Below are 26,687 nucleotides of genomic sequence, written 5' to 3'. Positions count from 1 at the left end.
TTTTGTGTGTGTGTGTGCCTAAATGTATGCATACATGCATTTCTGCCTGGATAAGAGCAAAGTTTATGATTGCTTCACTTTTTGCCTGAATAGGGGATAATAGATTTATGAAGAACGGATGCAGCCTTGCAAATCAGTCTAATGCAGGACCTCTGAAACTTGTATCCAGCACTGTACCTGGATGCAGCATTTGCAGACTAAGTATTTCAGAAGAAAAATGGTTTACAAATTTTCAGTGATTAAAAAAATAATAATAATTCTCCTCTTATAAAGTAAATATTCAAACACTTATTTTACAAACTCTGCTCTGTGCTCCTCCAGGTAGCAGAGACACACACGTGCCACAGGAGGACCAACTCACAGGAGCTGAGGACTGCACGAGATCTGCAGTTCAATTCTGAGCTCTTTGCAGATGGCAGGCAATCTCCGTGCATTTGATGTTTTTCCAGATCACTTAGCTATTCCTTCCACTCATCACAAAAGAGTTTTTCCTCCAGCCACAGAGGTTTGCCCTTAACTGTGGGCAGGTGTGGATTCTGCCATCTGTGCATCTCTTTCTTACGTACAGCATAGACAAAATTATCTGCAGTTCTTTCAGATGTGGCTGATACTGTTGGGTCTGCATTGAGAGGATTATTTTCATTCAACACTACCTACGTTGACAGCACTCATTTAGTAGGGCTAGCCAGTACAGTGGAGTCAATCTGCACGTGACAATTTAAATAATGTACAAATACTGAAAAAGTTCAGTTTTTTGTTTTGTTTGCTTATTTTGTGTCATGAGAGAACATACCCTGTGACACCGCAGATCAGCATGCTCTCTTCTTGTGAATCAAAGGAAAAGAAAGCCGAGGCAGACCTCACCTGGCAGTACCACAGTCGTTTCCTCCCATTAGGGGCAGTTTCTAACTCTTTTAAGCTCTGAGGGCAAAAGGAGGTTACATGATGATGCCCATACTGCATGCCCAAATGTAACACACACACACTCGATACAACTTCATGCCTGACATCCCCAGCTTCCAAAAATGTGATGCCGACAAAGGGAACGTTACAGCAAGACTCTTCCTTCAGGTATTTTCAGGGTGGATGTCTACTTACTACACGGACATTTACAGATGGTTTTATTATTGCTGTTTATTTAACTCTAAATTCCAGAGAGAAGGTAACTAAGCAACTGTTAAGGGTTTCTGATCACTTGACTAGGCTTCTTCAAAGGTCACATGCCTAAGAAGATGTATGACTATTAAAAAAAAAAAAAAAAAACAAAAAAAAAAACAACTGTTCAAAGCTGTATCTTTCTCCTAGAAAAAAACATCCACTGGTCCCTGGCAGTATTTGCAGCATTTACATGCCCAGTTGCTGCCCTGCCCCATCTACCTGTCATACTGTCACATAGCCCTAAATTTTACATCTAGTGCATAAAGTCGTAGGAAAGGGTCAGAACATCCTTTTTTCCTTCCTGCATCCTTGTTTCTTTCCTTCTTTCCTTCCTTTTCTTCCCTTCCTCCCTCCCTTCCTTCCTCCTTCCCTTCATTACACACCCATACGCAGTGGATAATCGAGGTGTACGGATATCCACACAGCATATTTCTAGAGAAGTTCTCTGACATACATGCCTGTGCATATATGTTGTGTAACACACACAGATGAGAAATCAGGTGTACATCTTCACCAGTGAGCTTACTTAAACATAGGGGTAGGGTAGTGAAGGACAAATGTGAGAGGTTTTCTAATTGTTGCATCTAGCATGTCCATTATGAGTCAGGTTTCCTATTTACTTCATCCCTCAGGAACAGTCAAATATCTTGCTTAGAGATATTTTTTGATTGAGTGTGTCAGACTATTCTTACCTTTATTACTGTAATAAGAAAATTAAATCGCATAGTGGGCAAATAATTCCTAATGAACTCGTGCTGCTCTGTGTTGCCATGACATAAGACATAATGAGTGCACCTGGAGCTGCACTACTACAGGTAGCTCCAACTAAGTCAGACATTCTTGCATTTCTTACAGATGCACTTCTCTGGAAAAAAATGTAAAAATAGGTGAGAACCCAGGTTAATTCTCCCCATAATTTAAGAACCTATTAAGAATCAAATCCTCAGGGCAGGCATTTTTCACTTGGACAATGAGTCCAGCACTCTGACAGTTTCAAATCTGGCTGCCACAGCTGAGATATAATGTACAGAGATGAAAGTTAAGTTACTGACACATGGCGAAGCTTTTAGACAACATCTAATAGCAAGGCTGGAAAGACTGCAAGACCTTCCCAGTTCCTGATCCATTGTTTTTAAACCTAGCGTAAAGTAAGAAAAGATATGCAAAACAGGTACAGGAAGGGAGATAATTTAAGCCACCTACTCTTCCACGTGTCATCTTAGCCACAGAGAACAAGCACTCCAGACTAATACACTGCTCCATTGCAGACAGGAACGCCTATTTGCACCCAGCGCAAAGCTTTCTCAGCAGCAGTGGAGGTGTGACAGATATCTGCAGCCTTGTCTGACACGCAGCAGCCTCCATCTAATTCCTGTTATTTTAATTCTCCAGCCTATGCTTTGGATGACAGTTTCACCAACATCAGAATAAAAGACACATCTGCATTCATTACGTATCATGTCATGGCAACACAGAGCACTATGAGTTCATTAGCAATTATTTGCCCATGGTACAACTTCATTTTCTTATTACAGTAATGAAGGTGGGACTAGCACACATACACTCTGACATACACAATCAAAAAAACTGTGAAAGAAATGTGAGCATTTTGCTCTCGGCTTTATCCAGCATGCTCATTAACAGTAAGGTTTCTTATTTACTCTGGCACTGGGTTAAGAAAGATGTTGACAGACTGCTTCTTGGGAAACACAGAATTTAAGCTGGCACCATCAACAAAATAATATATAATAAACACCAGCTGCAACTGTCACAAATCACCATGTTAAATACGCTGCACAGTTAGTTTCTGCAATACCGAACACACAAGCCCAAAAATAAAATAAATTAAAATAAAATAAAATAAAAAATAGCCCCCCCAAAATGGACCCTGAGGACATAAGCAGATACTCAGCCCCTGCACTGCAGAGAAATGCAATTGTAGCTCTGTAATCTAGCAGGTTTGTTGCTTTATAACCTAAAAAGTAGCATTTCTGCTTGACCCAAGTAGGCTGCCAACAGCATTAATTTAGGGAGAGCAAAGTCCTGTTTCCCTGAACAGACGGGAATCAAACAGGAGATGTTTCCTTTGTTCACAGTTTTGAGCCTTTTCCAACTACCTACACATAAAAAGCTCCGTCTTTTACTGATTTTTCACGAGGCTGTGTGCCCAAACTTTGTTATTCTGCTTCTCAGTCTCCTTGTTTAGTGGTGGTTCTCACTGTCTCCTCCTCAGCCCCAGTTCCATCACTCCAGTCCAATCCTTCATCCCTGAGTTTCCCCGATCAAAGAGCTGCCCTTTGGCTGTTCAGCTAGTTACTATTTCAGCCTCGCATGAGACATTTCCCAGGTCCCTAATGGCTCGGTCTTCTATTAAGAAATGGCATCTACTGCTATTTACTGAGTTTATGTACATGAAAAACCACTGCTACCACATCAATTTCAACGAATTTCTCCCTTCAACAAAATTTAGGTTTGCTTCAGCAACCCAAGAAACGATTGTGTTGCTAAAGATTAACTGGAGGGCAGAATACACCAGAGTATTTGTACACTGGTTATGGCCCACTGGAAAGCAAATTGATTGCAAGATTTTGCCCTCTTGTATTTGATTGCCAAAACAGAAAGATAGTGAGAAACTATCCCAAAAGTACCAGTCACAAGCATACCAAACGTCCACCCCACTCCTAGATGCTATTAATGAGCCGGCTAGATAGACTCAAGCAGCATCTCATACACCTTACAATCTTACAGGGGCTTATACCTGATCCTTGTGAATATTCACTCTATTTTCAAAGCCACTTGGTATATCTAAAAATAAAGCATAAATATTTCATCATAATTAAAGCTGGAACTTGAACCTAACCAGATATACCTTCTCATGAAAAATTCTCCATCAATAAATACTTGAAAGGCCTGTGAGCCTCAGCTCCTCAGGCCATCTATTGCAAGGAGTTTTCAAGTGGGGTGAATCCCAAAGGTGAGTTATATTTGAGATTACTCTAGCTGAACTACCAAGAGAATCAGCAAAGATGTATGTTGTATAACTTCAGTCACATGTACACCAAGAAAGTTCTCCTCTTGCCCCAGAAAAGAAGAATCAAACACACTAGCAAAAATGAATCAGCAGGACAAATTTTCTTGGTAGTTACAAAACTACAGCCCCCTGAAGTCAAATGGAAATGCATCAGTTCAGCTTAACAGCACTTGGCACAGCAAGTGCTTTTTCTACTGCTCCTTCCCGTACCAGCTCACAAAATGCTGCATCTCACTTCCATATGGCTGCATCTTAGCAAGATTACGCAGTTCTTTTCTATCCTAGGATTTTATTGTAAGCATTTAATTCATCACATATCATGAGTCAGGCTGTATTCCCTGTATCTTTTTCTGGTGTTTCGTTTTTCATTCTACGTTGATGCCCTCTCTCCACAAAGTCTAACAGGATTGGATCCAACTTTGCCCTTCCAGGAAAGGCTTCCCACTGATTTCAGCAGGTTCTGGATCAATCTTCAGCTGTCAAGATTATATAACATGAATTTTTATACATTTGCAACATGTAATCTATTGGCAATTTCATTTGACTCCTGGTAAAGAACTTAAGAATACAGATTATTTTCAGGTACATTAGGATACACATAAATATAATATTTAAATGAATAAAAGACCTATAGATAAAGAACTAAACTGCACACACTGTGGCACACCTTTCTCTGGTAAACAGTAATAATGTGTTTACCGAAAAGCTGAGTTTTGCACAGGCATGTAGCTTCTCCACTAAGGCAAAGCATGGCTAGGCACACAGAAACACGAATAACGCACAGCATGACAGCAGCACCTGCAGGAATTATGACCAAACCGTCCGGGGGGCTTAAAGCAGACTTTCCCACTGAGGCACTGGCACAGAGAAAACACGGACTGTGAAAGAACAGGTGTAGTTATAGCGCACGTGATTCACAAATTATTTACAAGTTAAGAAAGCAGCCAGGAGGAGCCATGCAACATTTTCTCAGTGTAGAGGAAAAAATAATTGCATTTGGGGTTTCAGGCAAGAGGCTGATTACACACAACAGGAAATTAGAAATGTGCTTCCCCTAAAAATCTGACCCAGTAGGAACTGCCTTAAGAGATCCAGCCATCTCTTTGCTTGGCCATGCAATGATGATTCTCTTGTCAAATCTAGAAACTGAGCAATAACCAGACTGCCTAAGCAGTGATTAATATTCCCAGCATATGGCAATATTCTTTCACTCCGTTCTGATCTCATCATGTAACCTTAGCTGTCTTCAACTAGAGGGCATGGCAAGTAATTCATTGACTTAATTTAGCTTTATGTAAAGCAGAGGGATTCTATGAAAGCAATTAAAAATGAGCATAAAAAGCAGGAAAATATGTTTGCCACTTTGCTTGTTCACTTTGCTGGCTTAGCCATAGGGGTATGTTGATTCTTCTTTTGTATTGGGATTTATTTTCTCTATAAACTACTTTACAGTGTTCACTTGAAAAAGCTCAGCAGAAGGAGATTTCAAAAATATGTTAATTAAATGTTGACAGGAATCTCTGTGGATGCCCACAAAAGCAAGATACCCAGGAAATGTCTGTTAAGATCTCCAAATTTGTGCAGGAAGACTAATTTTAATCACACATTTCTGGATTTATTTTTATGAATCAATGCCACATCAATCTTCTATGGCCTTTTATTCCCAACCGTTCTGTATGGAACCCCGCCAGAAAGGGATTCACAGCACTGGCAAGCTGTTGCATGAGCCTGAGTTAATGCATTTAAAAATACTGCTCACTGTTTTCTTCGTTTTTAGGAAAGGACTACGGAGACAAGTTATAGTCCCCTCTGTGTATTTTTCCTTGATTCCACAGGTCATATAAAAGGCCAGTTTCATCAAGCATCACCTTTTGTGGAAGGGACTTCATTAGGCATGTTTCAAGACAAGAACACCTTATCCCCCCTAATTGCAGTCCTTTCCAGGGGATAGTGGAATTATCTTCAAACAAGCCAGATGGGGGACTGCTTGCAATGGCAGCACAGAACAGAAACAAGGCAGATAAATGCAATACAGTTTTCCATCTTGATGTACCATAAATATAGAGTCGGAGGCAAAAGCACTAGCTGGAATAATTCCCCAGCCAATCTCCACCTGATCTTCTCAGCTACCACACGTATTGCCAGCAGAAATGCTACACAGTGAAATGACGCAGAATACAACCTCCATTGTGATCAATGCTGCTCTGCAAACTAAAGATTTTTTTCCCCATAAGATTCGTAAAACAATAATTAAATATTCCTCCTTTGCCAGCATACACCTTTTTCCATAAAGAAGACATACAAATATTGTTAAACTCTTACTAAAACCGCAGTAGTTCGACAATAAAAGCAAATTTCTGTGTGTATTTCCCTCTCTTTGTACAGCAGCACAAGTAAACTACGTCACCCTACTATCATAACACTAAAAGAGGCTTGATCTTATCAGATGTTAACCTCAGCTTCTAATAGTATCTCTAGCAGCTGAAGTCATCTGCATTCAAAGAGAAGGGGTTCAACATCACAATGTGAATTCAAGTTTTGTTAAGGGTTTTTTTTATAATATAAACACCAATTTTAAAGGGATACGATAAGAATGGTAAGAGTAATGGAGAAAAATGCAAAATAAGAGATTTACGTATCCATTACAGACTGCAAATACAGTTCATCTGATACAAATGCTGCAAGGAGAAAAACAGCAAACAACAACAACAACAACAACAACAAACAAAGCCCTAACAATTACTGTATTGGCTGAAAAGAAAATCCTAGTCACAGGGAGGTCTGCCCAAGTACAGGCTGCCTGTTTGGGTGCAAGCAGTAAATGGGCACAAGGAATGAATTCTTGCTGACAGGACGAAACTTTTTTTGCCAAAGCTCTGGAATCTGTAACATCACAGCTTGACAGCAAAAGCTCTGCAGGCCTTTATCAAAGCCAAAAGTAATTAAGTGTACTTACATGTACTCCCTGTGTGCAGAATGTACAGCAGCTGCGTTGCTGTAACGCCACAAAACTATCGCTGATGACAAAACATCCAGGGTAGCATCAAACTGAAAGAGATACAGAGTCAATCAGCTTGTGGGCCATTAATATGCCCTGTACCAGGAGGAATGCATTTACCATCCTGCTGCACAGGCACAACGCAGCTTCAAATAAATCATTTTAATGAATGTAGGATTTACATTCATTAAATTGATCTTCACATTTTTGCCATGTGTTATTGCACAATGATACACTTCAGAGCTCATTAAGTCATCAAGGGATCAAGAACATTTATTTGTAATCCATCACCTGTGAAGGAGTTCAAAAAAAACCTGCCACTGTGGCACCACAAGAGTTAAATTATTAATATATTCATATGCAAGGACTCTAAAAGTGATTGAAAATGCCTGTCAAACATCGCTTTTCCCTGGAAATTCACTATTTTTCTTCAGTAGAAGGTTTGGTTTCAAAGCAAGGAAATATTAACTTTTTTTTCAAAATCCCATTTTATCGAGATTTCATATTATTCTATATCATCAGCAAGACAGAGAAGGTTTGTATTTCCAGCAAATGAAGACATGATGTTAGGTAACACCTAAAAATTGCAAAAAACCATGCTTGACCCCCTGTAAGAACTTTCATACCCAAGTCAAACTTTCTATGGAGTTCATCTAACCTTCAAATTTAAAGGCTAAAATGTTTGAAAACAGGCATTTTGTATGTCATAAGGAATTTTTTGCTCTGCCACCGATCAGGAAAGTCATGGCAGCAATTAAAGAAGAAGGTATCAACAGAAGTCAACAGAAGTTTTGCTATAGACTTCAACAGCAAGGTCATGCAAAATTCAGAAGGAACTTCAGAATTTGGCTCAAGTTCAACAAGGAAACCAAGTAAGTTGATAGATTTTGTAAAAGAAAACCATATCTGGTGGATATTACCTATCAAAGATGAGATATAAATATCAATATTAACTCCAGTGTAAGACTTAATAGGCAGAAACTGAAAAAGTGTAATGAAAATATTTTTACTATCCCTTCCATCATCAGACTCCAACATTAATTTTTCTAACCATCAGTGATTTTGCAAACCTTACCAAGAACTTACAATAAAAAAATAGAGTATTTCATGTTCAGAAAGATGAAAAAAAAGTTAGGGAATATTTAAGTTGTATCTCTACTTACAGCAAATCCAAATGATGATGCACTGTATCTCATTACGGAGACAGCTAAAGGAAAGAAAACATCATTTAGAATCAAATAATTTGTTTTATCCTTTCTTTTTATCTCACCTGGAAGCTACAAATTAGTTTCAACACATGGGCTTAGTTTCACCCAGCTGCCACTAGAAAGATCTGACCCACACTTACAGAAGGTCTACAAGGAAGACCTCATGCTCCAGGACACGGTTAGGTCACTCGAGATGCTTTTCTTTCTTTCAAAACAGGAATGGGACAGAGTTTACCACAGCATTCAGAAACTGTGTGTTTATGAAGTATGCTGCCTTTTGGATGAGGTTTTGGGTAAAAATATGTTGAAACCACAGTTTGAAACTCTCAGAAATTTCATGTCTCAGAGTGATTTTTGCTCCACCAGGGCACGAAGTCCACCTCTTTGAGAATGAATTCGCTGCCAGAAAATTATGGAGGTCCATCCAGGCACCTTGACTGCCATCCTTTTTGCCAAAATCTTTTTTCATTAATGGCAAACTAGAGTTCTGTGGCACTTATTGGATAATCAGCGATTCAAATCTTGGAATAAATACCCCTTTTCTTATTCATCTAAGACGTAGCTCTGGCTACAAGCACACCAGATACCACAAATATTTGGACTTTCTCATTACAGCTGACCAAAAAACAAAGAAAAGTCATCAAGTTCCTTTCCAGATTTGCTTTTATTCTCAAAGTTGAAGCATACTCAAGCAGGAAGTATGGATTTAGAGCTGCCTCTCATTACTAAATCATGATTTCCCACACTTCAGCTCCTAGGTGCAAAAATAGGCTGTACTCCTTGGTCAGATGCGCCAGGCAAGAGCTCCACTTGACAAGCTGACACCAGCTTGCAGTGTTCCAGCTGCAAATTTGAACACTTCACTGCATAAAAATATGTTTCCTATCAGATTCCCAAAGCATACCTCCTTAGAGTCGTCCAGTTCCCACAATTGCATAGGCTGCATCAAAAACATGGGCACTCACAGGCACACGTGTGCCTGCCCTGTGCCAGTAGTTATTGTTTTCACATGATGCCATTTAAAGCCACTTTCTTCCTACTGTGTCTCTGGACTGCCTCTAAAGTGGATTTCTCTCCCCAATTTTGACTAATTTTCCAGCTTTTTTCCCCCTACCCTAATCCAGATTTAAAACATTAACTCTGTGGTTCCCTTAAAAATGAGTATTAAACTGGGTTTCTGTGGGAGATACATCTTAAGAATGCTTTAGGAGATATATTTAGTGCCTTTAAAGCCTAGCTGTCTTTATTTTTATGTGTTCTACCACAGTGCATACCCACAGCACTAATGTACAATCTGCTTGGCCTGAGCTATCTGAAACAGGAATTAAAACCAAGAATTAATCATTGGTTAATTACTGGACCAACAGTGTCACAAGTCTGCTCAAACCTTCTTGCTAGCCAGTGAATAAGATTGGTAGAAAAGACTTTCCAAGGACTGTTATCCTTGGGTATCCTTTCAGTACTAACTTGTAGTGGTAAAAGACTATAATAAAAATAGGACCATTTAAGCAAGGGGAAGATGTATTTTTGTGTTATTTAATTACATACCAGTTTTAACAACCCATTTGTCATTCTTTCCATGTCAAATAACGATGGTAAAGTACCTTCAGCAGTGATTTAAGCACGTTAATCCTTCCAGCTGACAAGTACAGTTATAAAGTTCACCAGTAAATCACTCCAGCTTACACGGGATCTCTGTCCAGCAGTCTAGGCTCTATGGCAAAGAAATCAACTGCAATAGTTGCATACAGGGCATTGACTACTGGATGTGGCCAGTCCAACCACCTCCCATAAAAACAACCACCGGCTCCCATCCTATGCCCTGAGAAAAGGACTTTTGGGGAAGTTCTTGTTACCATCCCAGCACCTGAGACCCCTGGGTGAAGGACTGAGGACCAGAAGTGGTCCTCATGACCGCAGCATCACTGCTGTGCACAGGAATAGATCACGAGGCGAGGGGTTTGCCCCCTTTCTCCTTGATATACATGCTCAGTTATTCCCAGGTGACTCCCTGATATTAAAACAAAACAGAACACACAGATTCCTGATCTCCATATTGAATCAGGATGATGGTAGGAAACAAGCAATGAGGAAAGAGCAGAGTGGGTAGCTTAAAAATCCTGCGGAGTCCCTGCATGCATTCAGCAGCTCCAGCAACATGACTGGGGGAGCCAGCTTTTAGCTATTCACTTGGCTGAATTGGGCAGCATTTTATTACCTCGAAAACAAAGGAGATAATCCTAATGCATTTCCCTGACATTTGTAAACAGAACTTCTGAGCAGCCAGAACCTAAAAATAGAGGCAGCATAGTGAGACACAAAGCTAGCACTGTCTCCACCTGTACAGTGACATCAATCTGTGAAGTCTGCCAAGAGCCAGGTCAGATTTTACTACAGCTCCTTCACCCCCTCCAAAGTAATTCCAAATAAAGAGAAATACCCCCTTTTCCCATAAATTCTGTCCTCAGAAAAAATTATTTTTTCCCATTCTTGTTCCCATGTACCCCAGAAAAACCACATGGTTAGGCCCCTAACAAACCACACCAATTCAGCTCTTCAGCTACCCAGTCTCCTGCCAGCCTTTGCCAGGTTTAACCCATCTAAAACATAGTCCTGGAAAACCCAGACCTACAGGTACCCGAGACTGGGGAGAGCACAGGCACCTTTCTGCACAACCCAGTGAGGCAAGAAATAGGACAGAAATAACTCTGCCTCCTGCTCTCCCAGCCGGAAATCTCTGGGTCTGGCTTATCAGAAGGAAGGTACATAAAAGCACCTCCTCCGTCTGTCCCGAAATCTCCTATTACCAATTTAGAGAGGGGAAAGTGTTTTTCAGAAGCTTCTTGATGAGATAATCCACCTAGCGTTCACTTTAAAGGTAGCCCTTTGAAAGGCACACGTGAGAGTCAGCATATAAATGATCGGGCTTCAATGCACACGACCTGCACTTGGCAGAAACCAGGCAGGCAGTTTAAGCATCACTCGAAGTGTTGGGTTTATTTCTGTGTGTATTACCATGCACAACGTGCAGGTTGTGCAGTCGCGAGCAAGAGAGCTGAGAGCTGCACTGAATCCCAAGCGAAACTGAAGTGCTGTGTTTTCATCTCCTGGTGTTGGCACAACATCAAAACCTAGTATTACAATAAATATTTCAAAGTAAATCCAAGCACAGAAAACCAAAGGAGAAAAACTTTTTTAAAAATCCACAAAAAGTCCCTCACAACAACAAAACACCAAGAGCAGACATGGCTTGAGTCCTTTACTGCTTGTACTGACCCCTACTAATGCACAGCAGGGCCAGCAGGTACACATGCCTTTCCCCAGGTACCAAGTTTTCCCCACACAGAAATTTTAGGAAAGCAAGATTTACAGATGTTTATGCACACGCCTGCAGTATCTGCAATAAGCAGGGGAGCTGCAAATAGCTGCTGAACACCCGGTACCTCAGAGCTGACTCTGCCAGACATCGAATCTGCATGGGTAGATCCCGTGCTGTCCATCAGCATCGTGTTCCTACACTCGTGTTTCTGTCTGAAAGTTAAAAAGACAAAACTGTACCAACCCTATCTGTACAAAATGTGAAGACTTTGCCAGTTTTATAATGATATCCCTGTGGTAAAGACCCTTAATTCTGGGCAATACCATTGTACCAGTTTGGTTTCAAGTGGAAGCATAACTTTGACCTTGAGCCCCAGAGAGTTACGATATTAAACTTGGCCCTTGATCTCAGTCGAGTTATGATAGATACATAGGAGTGCCGATCTTTCCACCTGTCTGGAAGTCTCTGTGCAGAGCGACGTGCAGAAGGGCATTCGGAGACTTCTGTCCCGGGGGAAGAAGCTGCAGGATGGGCAATGTGATTTGGGGACCCTCCCTCCGCTCTGCCACTGACCAGGGTACGGCTGTAAGGCCAAGAAACCACTCTCCTCTAAGTTGTTGTTTTTTTCCAGTTTCTGAATTTGTTTTCTGCACACATCCTACACACTTCAGAGCAGCACTGCATCATCCAGCCTGCTTCTACTGCTCCCTGGACTGCAGGCAGAGCTGGACCTTAATGTGCACTAAAGCAGCAAAGCCAAGGAACCTAGGATTTACAGCTCCTTTCCTTCAAAAAGAAAGGTGCAATCCCACCAAAAGCATTAATCAGCTTTACCCTTTCCTTCATTTTTTTAAAGGACTGAGGTCCTTGATGTAAATGAGTGACTCTGTTTGATGTTACTTTTCTTTACTGCTTCCATAGTAAAACAAAACAAAAAAAGCTCAAGGTATCCTACATATCTTTGCAGATTCAGGTTGGTGACAAATGCTGCCATTGGTAGCGATAAAATTTTCCAGGACTATCTTTCATTCTTTCCTTGTACTCAGCTCATACTCTTTTGTTTAATTTTATTGCAATAGTTGAATCTTTAGCAGCTACAAATTTCCGTAGCTTTATTTACTTCAGTGAACTATAAGTGTGTACCAGGAGAAGATTTTTCCCATTTATTAACAGTAAAAATAAATAAATAAATAAATAAACAAACAGCACAACTTCATGGCCTTGTGCAAAATTTTTTCTTGGAGTTTAATCCAAACAATCCTTTTCCATTTGCTGGCATTGTAACAAAAGTACTAATGATTATCACCTCTGACTCCAGGATTTTTTTAAACAGAAATCATACATTTTTCTATGTTTGTTTCAAAATCTATTTTTCATGGTTCTTACAAATAATTAAGGATCAGTTCTCCTTTAATTCCCTTTGCTTAAGGGAATTCCCATGTTTTCTGATGATATCTGTCTTGTCACTGCATCATTGTCTTATTGTAAAGGACCAGAGGACGCCCATTTCAGGAGTTACCTGTTCACAGGACTGGCTTTCAGGCAGGCAGCATGGATGCCATTGTCCCAAAGGGACTGATGAGTAGTCACTCATTATACTCCTCTTCACTACAAAAAGAGCATCCCTGGCAGGTCCCCCCAGTGAGCAGAACAGCCCTGGCAGCTGAGCAGGGCTGAACTATGCTCTCTGGTTGTTAGATCTTGAATTATGAAATATTCCTACTGGAAAAACCAAGCTATTACTTTCAGAAGATGAAAAAAAATATCCACGTGGAGAAAACAATGAATAATTTTCTCTGCAATACACAGTAAACAGCCCCCAAGAGCATACCAGTAGTATAAAAAAAAACAAGCAAACATAGACTGATGAAGAGACACAGACCGAAGATAAATCAGTTCCTGATTTCAGAAAAAAATAATGTCTCTTTTAACAGCTGCTGAAATAACTTCCATAAACATCGAGCCTTCGCTGATGCACTTTGGTAGATGTAACACTAAGAAATGGTAAATCAGGTACACCAGAGCAGCCAGTGGTGCACGGCACTCTTTCCAGCACAGCTAGGCTAAAAATTATTCATTCAGGAAAAGCTTTTTGAAAAAATAAACAAACAAACAAACAAACAAAAAAAAAAAACACAGCAGAAATCAGGCAACTCCTGCAAGGCAGAGTTACCGACAATTTCCAGGGATGCTCCAAAGCCCGTGCAGCAGCAATCATGCAGCACGTCCAAGCTGTGAGCAGAGCAGGGAGGAAGCAGGAGCCCTCCTGTCCAGCATCCCACTGCTTCACACACTCCTGTACTTCCTTTGCCGTATGCCAACCTTCTGTTTTCAAACTGGATCACCTCAAAAATAAACAAATAAATAAATAAAAGTATGCAAAAAAAAAAATAGGCAGAGAGATAGAGAGAGAAGAAACCACTATTTTGGGTCAGTTTTGGCTTTGCAGGGGGCAGGAACAAGTAGAGGGTCCATATGTTAATGCTCCAGTTATCTCAGGTTGACCTTTATCGGGATGCTAAATGCAAACGTTTGCATTTAAGTATAAGAATATTAACTCTTGAAGGCGTGTAAGAGAAGCTACTTTTCCTTCCACACACACGGTGCTAACTCTATGCTACCGAACACACAGGTGGATGGGCTGCTGTATTTCCAACGGGGTCACTTGACTCACCCAAAATAACTCAGTGCAGTGACATTAAAGCACATCGTCTTTTAATGACACATGTATTATTGAAGCTCCAGTGCCAAAGACAACAACTGAAGAAGTCTGTGATGTTGTGTATGCCCCAGCTTCACATTTACTAGGGCAGCTTCTGCAGTTTATACCCACAACCCACAGGCTTTGCCTTTTGGAGTCTGATGTTAGCTGCCAAACCCAAAGGAAGCAGTCTGGCCCCAGACACAGACAAGGAATGGGTGGTACTTTGTTTAAAAACCCCACAAATGACCAGAACTGCTGAGTGATGCTAGACATACTCAACAGCCCTTTCTAAAGCCCTGGGACCAAGATGTGTAACTCTCTGTATCCAAATGAAGGTTATAGCACATTTAATGACCTAGGAGACTCTCCAGAGGTAAAATTTCTCCCATCTTGTTGTGTTTTACTGACAAGAGGGAAAGTGAGCAGAGAAGTGCTCAGATCCTCCACAGTATGAGGAGTTTATTCTCAGGAGCTTGGCCAGTTGCTTTGAGCAGATTTTACCTACATTAACAGAATAAGCCAGAATAGTATGGTGAAAGTTTGGAAATGCTTATCTAACTGGGTTTCTGGAAGCTTCGCAGAGATCCACTGAGCTCATATTTTATACCTGTACCCCCAGACCCTGGACACAGGCTGAATGTCTTTTACCAGTCCCTGAAGATCTGTCAGCCCCAGGCAGAGCCGTCCAGCCGTTAGCTTATGGGAACGCCCAGCCTGGATGCTGCCAGCCGGGCTTTGAACTGTTAATAAAAGAGATGAAATATTGCCATCTTTCTCATGGTCTGGGAAGTTCATGTCCTGGGGTCACACTAAAAAGACTGAGACCCTCACAAAAACCTACATAAAGAACAATAGCATACGCAAGCTACAGCTCGGATGGATAGAATTTAAATGCTACACATTTGCTACATATAAAGTGCCTGAATTTAAATTATATTTAAATTAAATTTAAATTCAAGCTAACCGTACAGCCCAACCAACAATAAATGTCTCTCTATAAAAAATGAGACTGTTTATTAGCTTTTAGTTAGAACATAAGCACATTAAGAAGAATATAACCACTGCAAACCGCATCCCCCCACCCAGCCCAAGGTTACTGGGCTCCACTACTGTGAGGAAGCATGGAGGTTTAAGTTCCACAAGATGTTTCACTTGAAGTTTGCCAAGTTTAGACTGAAGGAAATGGATCAGAAAACCCCAAATTCCAGACCTCCAGATTCAGAAGCTATTTTTTAATTTGACCCTATTTTTATCCTAATATTTCAAGTTTGGCTTGATTGTGAATTGTATTTTCCTCAATTGTGGTATATTAGGCACCAGGAACATTTAAAGAATCATCAATGCTGCTATTAAAATAACAAACAGGTGCAGTTTAAAAGCCTTCCAAAGAAACTTAAATAACTGTCCAGTATTGTAAAACCTAATTTTCAACCTATCAGGGTGTTACTAACTTCAAAACACCGGCCTTATGGTGCATCCAGGCAGCATTTCATTGCTTGGTATTCCAGGTTCAAAATCCTCACACCAGCAGACAAACCCAGCCCAGGCTTAAATACCTGGAAACATACTCCAGAGAAACCTCTGCTCCATATAAATTGGCTGACCCAAGTGCAGCATGGAGGATTTAGGTGTGTGAGGATTTAGGTAGCTTTGCCATACATCATGCTCCTTTCTAGAAGTATCCCATCTATCCCTTACCTGACATATCATTCTTAAATAACATCAGAAAAAAATATGGCTGTGATTTAAATCTACTCAGGTTGAATTCCTCCTGAAATTCCATAAATTTTCAGAAAAGAAATGTTTTAGCCATGGTAAGCATTTAATAACAGTCCACAAAAACATCTGTGCATTGGCTAAGCTCCCATCCTAACCACAGGAGCCCCTTCTCACTGTCTGCTCTCCACATCACAACACACGTGTGTTTTCTGGTTATAAATAAACACGGACCTGCCAGATCATATTCTCACTGTAAACTTCAATATACACATTTTTGATCAAAGATCTTTTTTTTTTTTCCTTGAATTTCAGTACAATTTTAAGCCGTTAATGTGCTGTAACAATGAATTGCACTGTTTTGTGTTTACCCTACAACATTTTCCAAACAAATGGGAACCTATTTTTTCTTTGTTTATGTTTCCTCTTTGCTTTTTTACCCTGAAGGGTAAATGTAGTCCTAGCTACGTTCACTGCTGATAAATTTTAAAACGTTATATATTCAGTATTGTTTTGTAATGTTGTTGATTTGCTTTACATGAGTAGCAGCACTACTTCCACTGCAGTTATGAAATGGCTCAGGAACCTGGAATCGCAGCTGGATGTAACATGTAAAAGGGCTTAACTTGACCTGAACTGAAATGGCTGATTTGGGGGAAACAAACAAGTTTTTAATTGATGGATTTTAATGTCTTAATTCTGTATGTGTGTGGACAGAGTTATGAGGTTGTTAGAGACACACAGGTATATTTACAATAAACCCAACTTACAGTGGTTTCCCCAGTTAGCAGACAAGGAAAGAGACCTGGATCAAGGATCTCAGGAGATCTGAAGATGATGGGAGCAGAACAACTGGACTCTGAAGAGGAATTGTAATTGTTGGAAAAGGCAGCCAGGTCCAGGTGGTCGTCACATGTTCACACCTCATACTGCCTTACTAAGTTACTTTTGGAAACCCCTTAAATTTTCCCTTTTTTAGAGTTTTTAGCTACACAATGGCACTACAGTACTTCAACACTTCAGGATGGTACACAAACGAAAAATAGTTTTACCAGATGGAAGCATCTAGCAATTCTGCAAAGAGTGACAGCAGGCACCATGAATATCTCATCTATCTGAAGAAGTTGGTTAGCATGATAATTTGCCTTTTGTGATATTTCACACTCAAAGCACTGCCTCAACTTTTGGAAATGCAAACATTAACTACTGAAGGTGGTAACCCAATTAGAAACGATCTGCGTGATCTCTGTGGCATTCCCATAGCCTACCAGTTTTAAGAGATGCTATTTTTATACTAGAAGTGTTTCAACAGACTTCTGAAAATCAAAGCAGACTTGCTTTTAGACAGAAATATTGCAGCACTTGAGAAGTGGATCAGGTGCTGAATAAAACACAGAGTGAAGAGAATTTTGTACTGCCCTTTGTCTTATGTTAGTGTAATGTAATTATAGGCTTTTTAATTAATTGTCCTAATATTTCATGAGACTAATGCACCCCCCTTTGCTGGGTTATTATAAGCACTTTTTCTTCTCGCTGCAAGCCATGTAACACAAGTGCAGTGAGACCTCTGAACACAAAAGTAGCTATTTTAAGCATCCTTAGGTTTAGACGGCTTTGAAAGCTTTTAAATTTGAAGCACAGAAAAATGAGTTCACACAGAATTGACAGCTGGACACCCAGTAATGAAGATACCCGAAATAATTATGTGAAAGAGATATTAAGGACAAATTCAGGTAAATGAGAACAGATAGGCTGGTCTGTTTGTTTGTTTTAAGCAATTTCTAGCATAATGATTTATCTGTGCTCTATTTTTGGCAAAAAAATATCACATCAATTCAACAGGAAATCTGTCAGAGGAGTGAAGGTAAACTAAGATATTTGCTTCACACCTTCCTGAGTATTTTTGACTGGTTCCTCCCTCAGCTAACAGGTGGTAAGTCCCGCAGTGCTGTTCTTGGGGAAGATAAACACAATTAGAATAATTTCTCTGCAAATATGCATTCAGGATTTAGAAATCTGAGCCTGCTACCCTGACTGAAACCTGTCTGTGGCTCTGGCTCACGAAGGATCCTGGGACAGGGACCTAACCTGGAAGCTGGGGGGAACGGAGCACGATCCGATGCAGATCTGCCCCACGCAGCAGTGCAGCAGGCTTGTTCTCGGAGCCAACTGTTCTTGTCGCCACGTGGATCGATGCTTTCCACAGCACTTCCTACACCAGCCAGTCACTAACGTCACCACTGCCTCCCTCCGTCGTCAGCGGGAGCAGTGCGAGAGAGGAGCCTAATAATGCACAGATTGACAGCTTTTTCTCATCCCCATTTAAAGGTAAAAAAAAAAAAAAGAGGGCTTGGATTTATTTCTCTACGCGCTGCTTTCATGAGCATGGGAGGAATGGAGCATGGTGTGTAAGACAAGACCAGACGAAATTCACACTTTTGGCATTCAGTCTTATATTAGATGTTTGTCCTCTGAGCATTTTAATGACCTGAGAATATGAAAAACAAGGAAGATTCAAACTGGAAAGCTTTGGTCGTTGATTTTCTTTCTATCCTTTGTCACCATCCCTATAAAGACAAGCCACATATCACAGTAACCTCCATTTTAATTAGATGGCTAGCAAGCTGCCCAAGAACCAAAACAAGCTGCCAAATACAATTAAGCAGGTTGTCAGAATCTAGCACAACATTACACACTTTCTTTTTACAGAGAGATTAAGAATGCAAACCCTACCAGACACCTCCGTGAACTAGTAGAGAAACTTTAAGCCTGGCTTCAGATAAAATTGGACCAAGGATTTTTAAATGTGCAAGTTGCTTTTTGGTGTAGAGTTTTAGCTACTCCTCCTGACTGTGGGAGAGGACATCCATTCAAACTTCTCTGCCCGTGGGTGCAGCCAGCATGGGCGTGTAGACATCTCCCAACTCAGACTTGGAGAACTCTGACAGGGGAGTTCCCACACTCCAAGAATCTGCATTTTTTAAAATGCAACATCACTTGCAATCCCTTTGCTGGTTTTTATGTTCAAGAACTCATCTACATTGGGTATTTGACAAAACACTGAAATTCAAACATGAATTTCAATTCAGACATGGAAAAATTACATTGGAATAAAATCACATTTATTTTGGAACTGAGTGTAAGTTGGGAAAACTGTCACAATTTTACACAATACTTTTACTGGTCAATGTTATTAATATGAGTAAAAGTTACCCAACCAACTAGTAGTTCTGAATAAGCAACTATTTTTATCATTTAATTTTATTTTGACACTGTCTTATCAACATTTATGTATATTTATTGTATCATCGGCTATCTTGTGGCACAATAATACCTAGAATCTTACCCTATAAACTCATTTCTATGATCAAATGACTGGAAAGCAAGAGATAACCGTAAATGTTACCTTGCTGTTCATTCAGACCAGCTGGCGGATTTTGGCACTGACATCGACAGGCAATCACAGCTTCTGACCAAAGTCACATTTCACTTTCATTTCTATCTCTGTTAGCAAAGATCATCATATTTGCACAAACTAATTCAATAGCCCAGATAACTGCAAGCAGAATGTATTGGTAGAGAAGGGAGGGAATTACAGGCTTATATAAATTCCCGCTCGTTGGGTGTAAGCAAACTATTGAATATAGCGACTTCCACCCAAATCAGCTGGGCTCTGAGGAACAAAAGAGGTTTGCTCATGAAATAAATGGTGAAACTAGGATATAATATCTATAAAGTTACTTATCTGAATTCTCTAAACACAGAGAAAATGGTGCTTGCTGACTGCTTCCTGGTGAAGGTTATTCAAAAAGAAATGTTCAACATAGATACTCCCTACAGCTCTTATTATAAAAATACAATCTACTCTTAGCTTTATTTTAGCTTTGTCTTCAATGGAAGACATGTTAGTTCATTATTGTATAATAATTTTACTATTTTCTATTCCCACAAAACACTTTGAAGTGCACAAGTCCAGAAGACTTTTACTTGGCTGGACCTTCTTTGCCCACACATTTTTAACTAAAACACATTTTCTTTCGTTAGGATTTCAGCCCAGCAAAGATTGCAAACCCTTGCTTTATTTCTCATATGTCTGCTGGAATGTAAAGACAAAGTTTCAGCTGGGTTATTAATTCTTCTCTACGGATCACCAAACAATGAGAACTCATCCTCCTTAGGCAGATTTAATTAAAAATCCAAGTTCTGAACACAGACATTCCTGCTAAATAAATCAAAAGTCATGAAGAAGAAAAGGAAATCCCATGTTATCTTTTTTATCTTTCTAGGCTGAAATATAAACACACCTGTCAGGGACAGAAGCAGCTGTCTGATAGCTCTCTGTTGACTATAACCGTAGGAAGGAATTGAAAGCCCTTCAGACAAATCTCTTCTCAGGCAGCATGCTAATCTTAGCAATCTATTGCTAAGGGCCACAATAAAGAAGCCTGTCATCAATCCTACTTCAGTGTTGTAATATGGAGATGTTCTGCTAGCAAGGATGGCACAGAGAGAGCAGACACATGGGATGCCGAGAACAGCACTGCAGTCAGGCTCGGTATGCAAACCCCATATATTAAGCTAGCTGTGGGCTCTAAGCCATCCAGTAAAAATTACAATGAAATGTGAGCCTTAAAAACAAATTTCCTTTGTTCTGTGTTTTTAAGGTGGCTTTGTTAGTTGCTTTTTAATAAAATATTTTTTTTTCTTTTTTTCTGGAAACACGTAATGCTGATTTTTCTAACAAAACCATTTTAAAACTAGTACTGCTTTCTTTTAGTTGCTCAACCTGGACAATAGGTAGGAAATGTCACTCAGTAATTCACACAACCAGGAAGATCACAACAGCATCCAGAAGGATGCAGAGCTCTAAAACTACAAGAAAAAACAGCCAGTGATTGACATACTGCACTACTTTGCATCTTTCCAATTTTGGAGTAATTGGCTTGACACATCGACTGCTAATTCTGATCAAAGTAACAGAAAACTCTCATTCCTGTCTGTACTAGGTGAGCCTAATTTATCTGGAGAAAAAATAGTCCAGGTAACATCAGATAAAATGTGATGATAAGGCAGAAGGACATTAAAAAGCTGTATATTGCTATTTACAACATGTAACCATACTAATAAAACTCAAAGTGCATCCGTTATTTTTTGTTTTCAATGTACAATTGCTCCAAGGAGCAAGCTCCTGAAAAATGACAGAAATGTATTCCCAGGACGTATCCCTTTATGTCAAACAGCATGCACCTCTTCTTTTAGCACACAAAGGGGTTTTGTTGCCTTTGTGTGTGTGTGTGTGTGTCTGTGTGTGATATAAAGGCTTCTTATTAGAATGAAACTAAAAGGAAATGTTCCACATTTCAGCATACTGGGATTGTTGAAAGCAGAATTGAGATGTAACTGACTTGCAGCTAAAATGACTTTTCAATGGAAGAGCAAAAGCACTAACAATCAATGGAGTCACCTCAAATATTCCAACTTAATATTTCTAAAATGATAAGCACAGTCAGAAAAACAGCTGTTTCCTGCCAACAGCACTCCTGAAAAGGGCAAACTTACAAAGGATTAACACATCTTCTACAATTACAATGGATCTGTATTTAAAAAGTCCAGTGCTCTGAATTTGTATTCTCCAATCCTGTCCTTGAGCCTGAGATTAATTCCCTAAAAGTGTTAGGTCTTCAGTGGCTGAGAATCGTAACGCCACCGTAGCGTGTTATACCAGCCAGAGCTCTCTCGCTCACTATTCCCTCTGTGCCAGATTTGCTGCTCTCCTTTCCTGGTGCTGAAAGGCTTCGAGATGCACCAGCAGGGCTTCAGCCTGTGACGTGAGCACTACTGCCCCAAGCAAGCTCAGCTGCCTGCTGCAGGAAAGATGCTCCTCCTGCAAAGCCCTGCACACCAAAACGGGTGTCCATATTCAGTCACAGCTCTCATTATGTTTACCTACTCACTCTTTTTCATGATCCTGCAGCCTCCCTCCCAGGTAAGACATTCTTTAAAGTCCACAAGTTATTGAATTGTTTTCCCTGCATTGCTCCTATTCATCTTTTCTTTCCAGCTGCCCTATGGTCAGAGCCAGACACTGGGTATGCCCTGCAGCAATGTACAAGAGAAATTGCAGAAAGTTCCTTCAGCCTAGTTTTCACCACAATTAAGAGAGCATAAGAATAAAATCAGCACTGCAAAGCTAACATAAATGATCTAAAGTTAATGCGTATAAGCACAGAATTCAAACAACTTTGCAGCTATGTCTGAGAAGAATCTTAACAATTATTTCCCTTCTACCACCCCAAGCAGGTCAACTTCTCTTAGCCCATAAGATACTGTTGCCAAGATTCACACAAGTAGTCTATACTACTGCGTTAAATATTATTTTTTTTAAATTAAAAAAAAAAAAAGATTATATGAGAAAAATAGCTTACTTTTGAAACGTAGAAAGAGCAAGCTACATATTATTCACTCTGCAAAGAAAATGACTGTGAGTTCTGAAGTACTGTATATTTCCCTCCCAGTACATTTCACAGTAACTTGATTGTAATGTATGAGATAAGCACCTAGGGCCTCAGACTATAAATCTACATCATGCTCTTCAGGTATCCTTATTATATTGCTTGATCATCCAGCTTTTATATAATTGACTGTTTCTAACAATCAGCCTAAATTTACAAATTTTCCATTTTGACCACAATGTGATGAAGAAGTATAAATATTTCCATGGAAATTATTGACAGAACTTGATCTATGATTCTGCTGGATAAAAAGAATATTTACAATTAAAAACTTTATTCTGGAAATGTATTTTTTAATGCCAGAAAGACAATACCCTTGGAAAGATAATATCCTTTCTTCAAAATTTGTAATGGCTTCTCAAATACCTTAGCAGTGTATCTTCCTTCTGCATACCATCTTTTCAAAACCAGCCCAAGACACGTTTTCATTCTACCAAAGATTAAAATGTAGAATAGGCAACTGAAAGGAATGGCCAGGGAGAGAATTTGGAGCTTGAGCTGAGGTTCTCCTGTGGCAGGATGCAGGAATGCCATGGCTACTTCTGATGGGAAGCACGAGATTAGTCACAGCACACGTGTGAAGTCTTGACAAGGTTTTTACCTTGTACATGAATGGAGGTGATCACTCTCTCTATAGAGTATGGACAGTTAACAATAGCATGTGTAAAATGAATTTGCAATATGCTAAGTCAAATAAACTCTACTCTGTGCCAGAAAGTCCTTATGACACAGAAGCCAACCTTTATGCTAGATGTATACTTGCCCTGTACACAGCCTGCTCCTCTGCTTCTCTCGTGAAGAGGGACCTTGGGGTTCAAATCTCGCAGTCATGTTATCCAAAGGTCTGGCACACAAATTACCTCTTGGAACCATGCTACGTTTCCTACAGGTATTCCAAACTAATGTAACTGAAACCCTGTAAGTGATCTCAGTTGTAAAAGGAAAAATTCAGAAGGAGGAAATGATCAAAAGCCTAAATAATAAATCTGAAGACTCCATTTATATAAGGCTATCAATTTGTTTTCTTCACATGCATAGCTTTCACAGGAATATGTAACAAAAGTATCTGCTCTTTTCCATACAAGACCTGTTTGGAATCTCCTTTTGTCGTAAACCATAGCAGAAACAAAATGACAAGCTGTTATTTGGACTGCTATACATTAAATATGATAGCAATGCTGATTCTTACTTGATTGCACAGTAGGAGATAAGCTCCAATTTAAATAGCTCAACAAGTTTCAAACCTTACAGTCCGAGCTATGAGCAAGCCTGTTTGCCTGCATGGCTTTTAATATTCTTCTGATGTCTAGACTAGAGGAAATCCCTGTGTTTATTTGCTCTTGTACTTCTGAGTGATCTTAACCATTAGCTTAAACACCTCCTCCTCTCCACGACTGTGGCTTGCGTCCACACTGCTCAAGGTTAGTTCCTCCATGGTGGACTGGCCTCTGTCACACTGGCTTTTATCTCATCTCATCTCATCATGATACTACATCAACCCAAAACGGGGACCTCCATATAGTTTAAAACAATTTCAAGATAAGATTCTCAATAGATAATGGCTAGTTGGGGAATGAATACTGGTAAACTAGGGGTCCAAAAAAACCCACTTCAGTAATAATGTGGTAACTCCTGGGAAGTTGTTGCTTTTGTTGAAAACGAGATATTTTTCTCAACAGCAAATACAGTCAAAGAGTAAAAGTTGTTCATCGGGAGTTAGTAAAGTAACAAAATGGCAAGAACTTTAAACAAAATTGTGAATGATTTTTGTTGATGCTGTACATTATTCAATGGAAATGTTTTTCTCAACTGTTTCTGCTAACCTGTCATGGAACAAACGCGGCAGTGATTGATCTGTATCTTTGTTGTTCTCTAATAAATTCTGGACTGGGTTTGTAGCTGCAGGATTGTTAACGGCTGCTGTTAACGAAATTGTAAAAACAGCTGTTTGCATTTGGGAGCTGTATACTGAAACCAGACCAGATGATTAATACCATGACAGGTATCCCAAAATGCAATCCTAAAGAGAAAGGTTCATTGGGATAGAAATACAGCTAGAAGAATATATGCATTAAAAAAAAAAAAAAAAAGAATTAATACTTGGTAAAATTACTTATTTAAAATTAATTCAAGTTGGCTGTATGTACCAATCCAGTTTCTCCTTTATAATTCAGGTTACTTCAACCTAAAAATATGCAGTCTTTATCATCTACTGATACAATTAGTCTGTCAGATTTGGACAAGAGTCTGAATTAGTATTTGGCAATCCCATTTATGATTTTTATGCCTTACAAAAACATTAAATATTAACTGCAACTTTGGTTATTTGCAATTTTGGATCTGACACTAGGGACAGTAAAATACCTAGGCCTTTAGCACTGCATGATGTTCAGGAAGGCTCTGAGAAAAGCCCTTTTGCTCTTGCTGTGTTTTGCATTTCTGTCTTGCAGTTGACCTGAAGTGGATGTATGGTATACTTCCTCGCTGCATCGCTTTCAGCTTGGACAGTTCCATACAAAAGATAGACTTTATACTGAAAAATCTCCCCGTAAAAACAGAGTTGAGCAAAGAATCTCAAAAAATACTTAATTAATTTTATATGACCATTTATATGGCCAATTACTTTTATATGACCATTTATATGGCCATTGTAAAGAAAAAAAAATATTCCTGTGTACAATGAGAAAAATTGTTTGTTTTCTAAAACTAAAATACTCCCAGGCCCTTTTGAAAGCCAAGCCAATGACAATGACAAAGACTGATCACTCTGTGTTAGTCACCTTCTTCTGTAGCACGGCATTTACAAAACCTCGCTGACGTGCAGTGACTCACGGTACTTGTACACAGCTCCTGTGCTTTGCGAAAGATTAACGTAACCTTGCCACTGGTTACACAAGGAGAGAACTGGAAAACAAAGACAAAATGTAAATGCAGTTATATACCTATTCATTCCAGCTCATTTTAATACAGAGCCTGTTGCCAACCTCAGCTCTCACCCAGTGCCCAGGAAATCAATGGAATTACTTCAATTGATCCTAGTATACACTGGACCAGACCTACAACATCATTTAGTTGTTTCTCAATTTCAGTGGAAAAGTAGATATACTTACATAAGTGTATTTTTGACCTTTTATACAAACACTTTAAAACCTATTCAAAAGTGAACCAGTGTCCTTGTTCTCTCTTGAAGGTACTCCAAAGCGCTATACTTATTAGGCCTCACTTTTAAAGCTAATCGACTCTAACAAAATGGAAGCACTTCTGTTCTTTTCAGTGTTACCCTAAGCCCTGTGCCTGAATTCCAGTGGTTCGGTAGGTTTGCATGACTTGAAAACATTTTCAGTTCATCTTAGAATGAATTTTACAAGGAAATTCTGATCCATAGACAAAACACTGTCACAGCAAAGTGCCATCAATAAGATATTGGTTCGTTGTTAGACATGTGAAAGGAAATATGTGAGTCCACATAGAAGTTTATTACAAAGAGAATAGTAAGTATGTCCTTTCTTTCCTAAAGAAATCTAACGTAGCCTGAAGAACAAGATGTAACTACCATTTATTTTAGAAATGTCTAAATAAACACATCTAGAAACAGCATCAAAGAAAACCCTGCATAATGTTATTACTAAGGTTTGTTTAGATTATTTATAAATGCTACAAGACAAAGAAAAATCCGCAATGCAAGTCCTGTAGAGAAGATGAGCTGATTTCCTAAAGAATGTGGTCAACTGATTACAGAACCACTTATGGTGCTTTAAAGATGCAGGTCCTCTCTTTATCACAGATCTTAGTGTAACCTGTTCTGATGACACAACCACATAACTAGAGAGATACCACACACAAAGGCACGTATTCTTATTTTTCCCTTGTGGTTTGGAACGATTGCTGCACCAGCATCATCTCCAAAGCTGTGCAAGTGATGGGAAGCATAGTAAAAACAAGTGTCCAAAACAAATCCCACTGCCTCTACACTTGACTAAGAATTCGAGAAGCTGCAGTAGTGTACAACAAGGCATGCTTCACATCAAACCAAAACAAACG

The 26,687-nt window shown here is 39.6% G+C and overlaps 1 protein-coding gene across 2 annotated transcripts in view; it reads right to left on the bottom strand.

The window, feature by feature from the left end:
• TMEM163 (transmembrane protein 163) overlaps positions 1-26,687 on the bottom strand; it is a 95,373-nt gene that overhangs the window by 28,725 nt on the left and 39,961 nt on the right. For both annotated transcript variants that reach the window (XM_032189645.1, XM_032189646.1), the window contains 2 exons: positions 8,351-8,394; positions 7,146-7,237 (listed from right to left, as the gene is read on the bottom strand). In XM_032189645.1, coding sequence (XP_032045536.1) covers positions 7,146-7,237; positions 8,351-8,394 — 136 coding nt within the window. The remainder of the gene's footprint in view (positions 1-7,145; positions 7,238-8,350; positions 8,395-26,687) is intronic.

The sequence above is a fragment of the Aythya fuligula genome, chromosome 6 (genome assembly GCF_009819795.1).
Source record: "Aythya fuligula isolate bAytFul2 chromosome 6, bAytFul2.pri, whole genome shotgun sequence".
NCBI classification, from domain to species: Eukaryota; Metazoa; Chordata; class Aves; order Anseriformes; family Anatidae; genus Aythya; species Aythya fuligula.
This window is presented reverse-complemented; position numbering and strand designations above follow the sequence as displayed.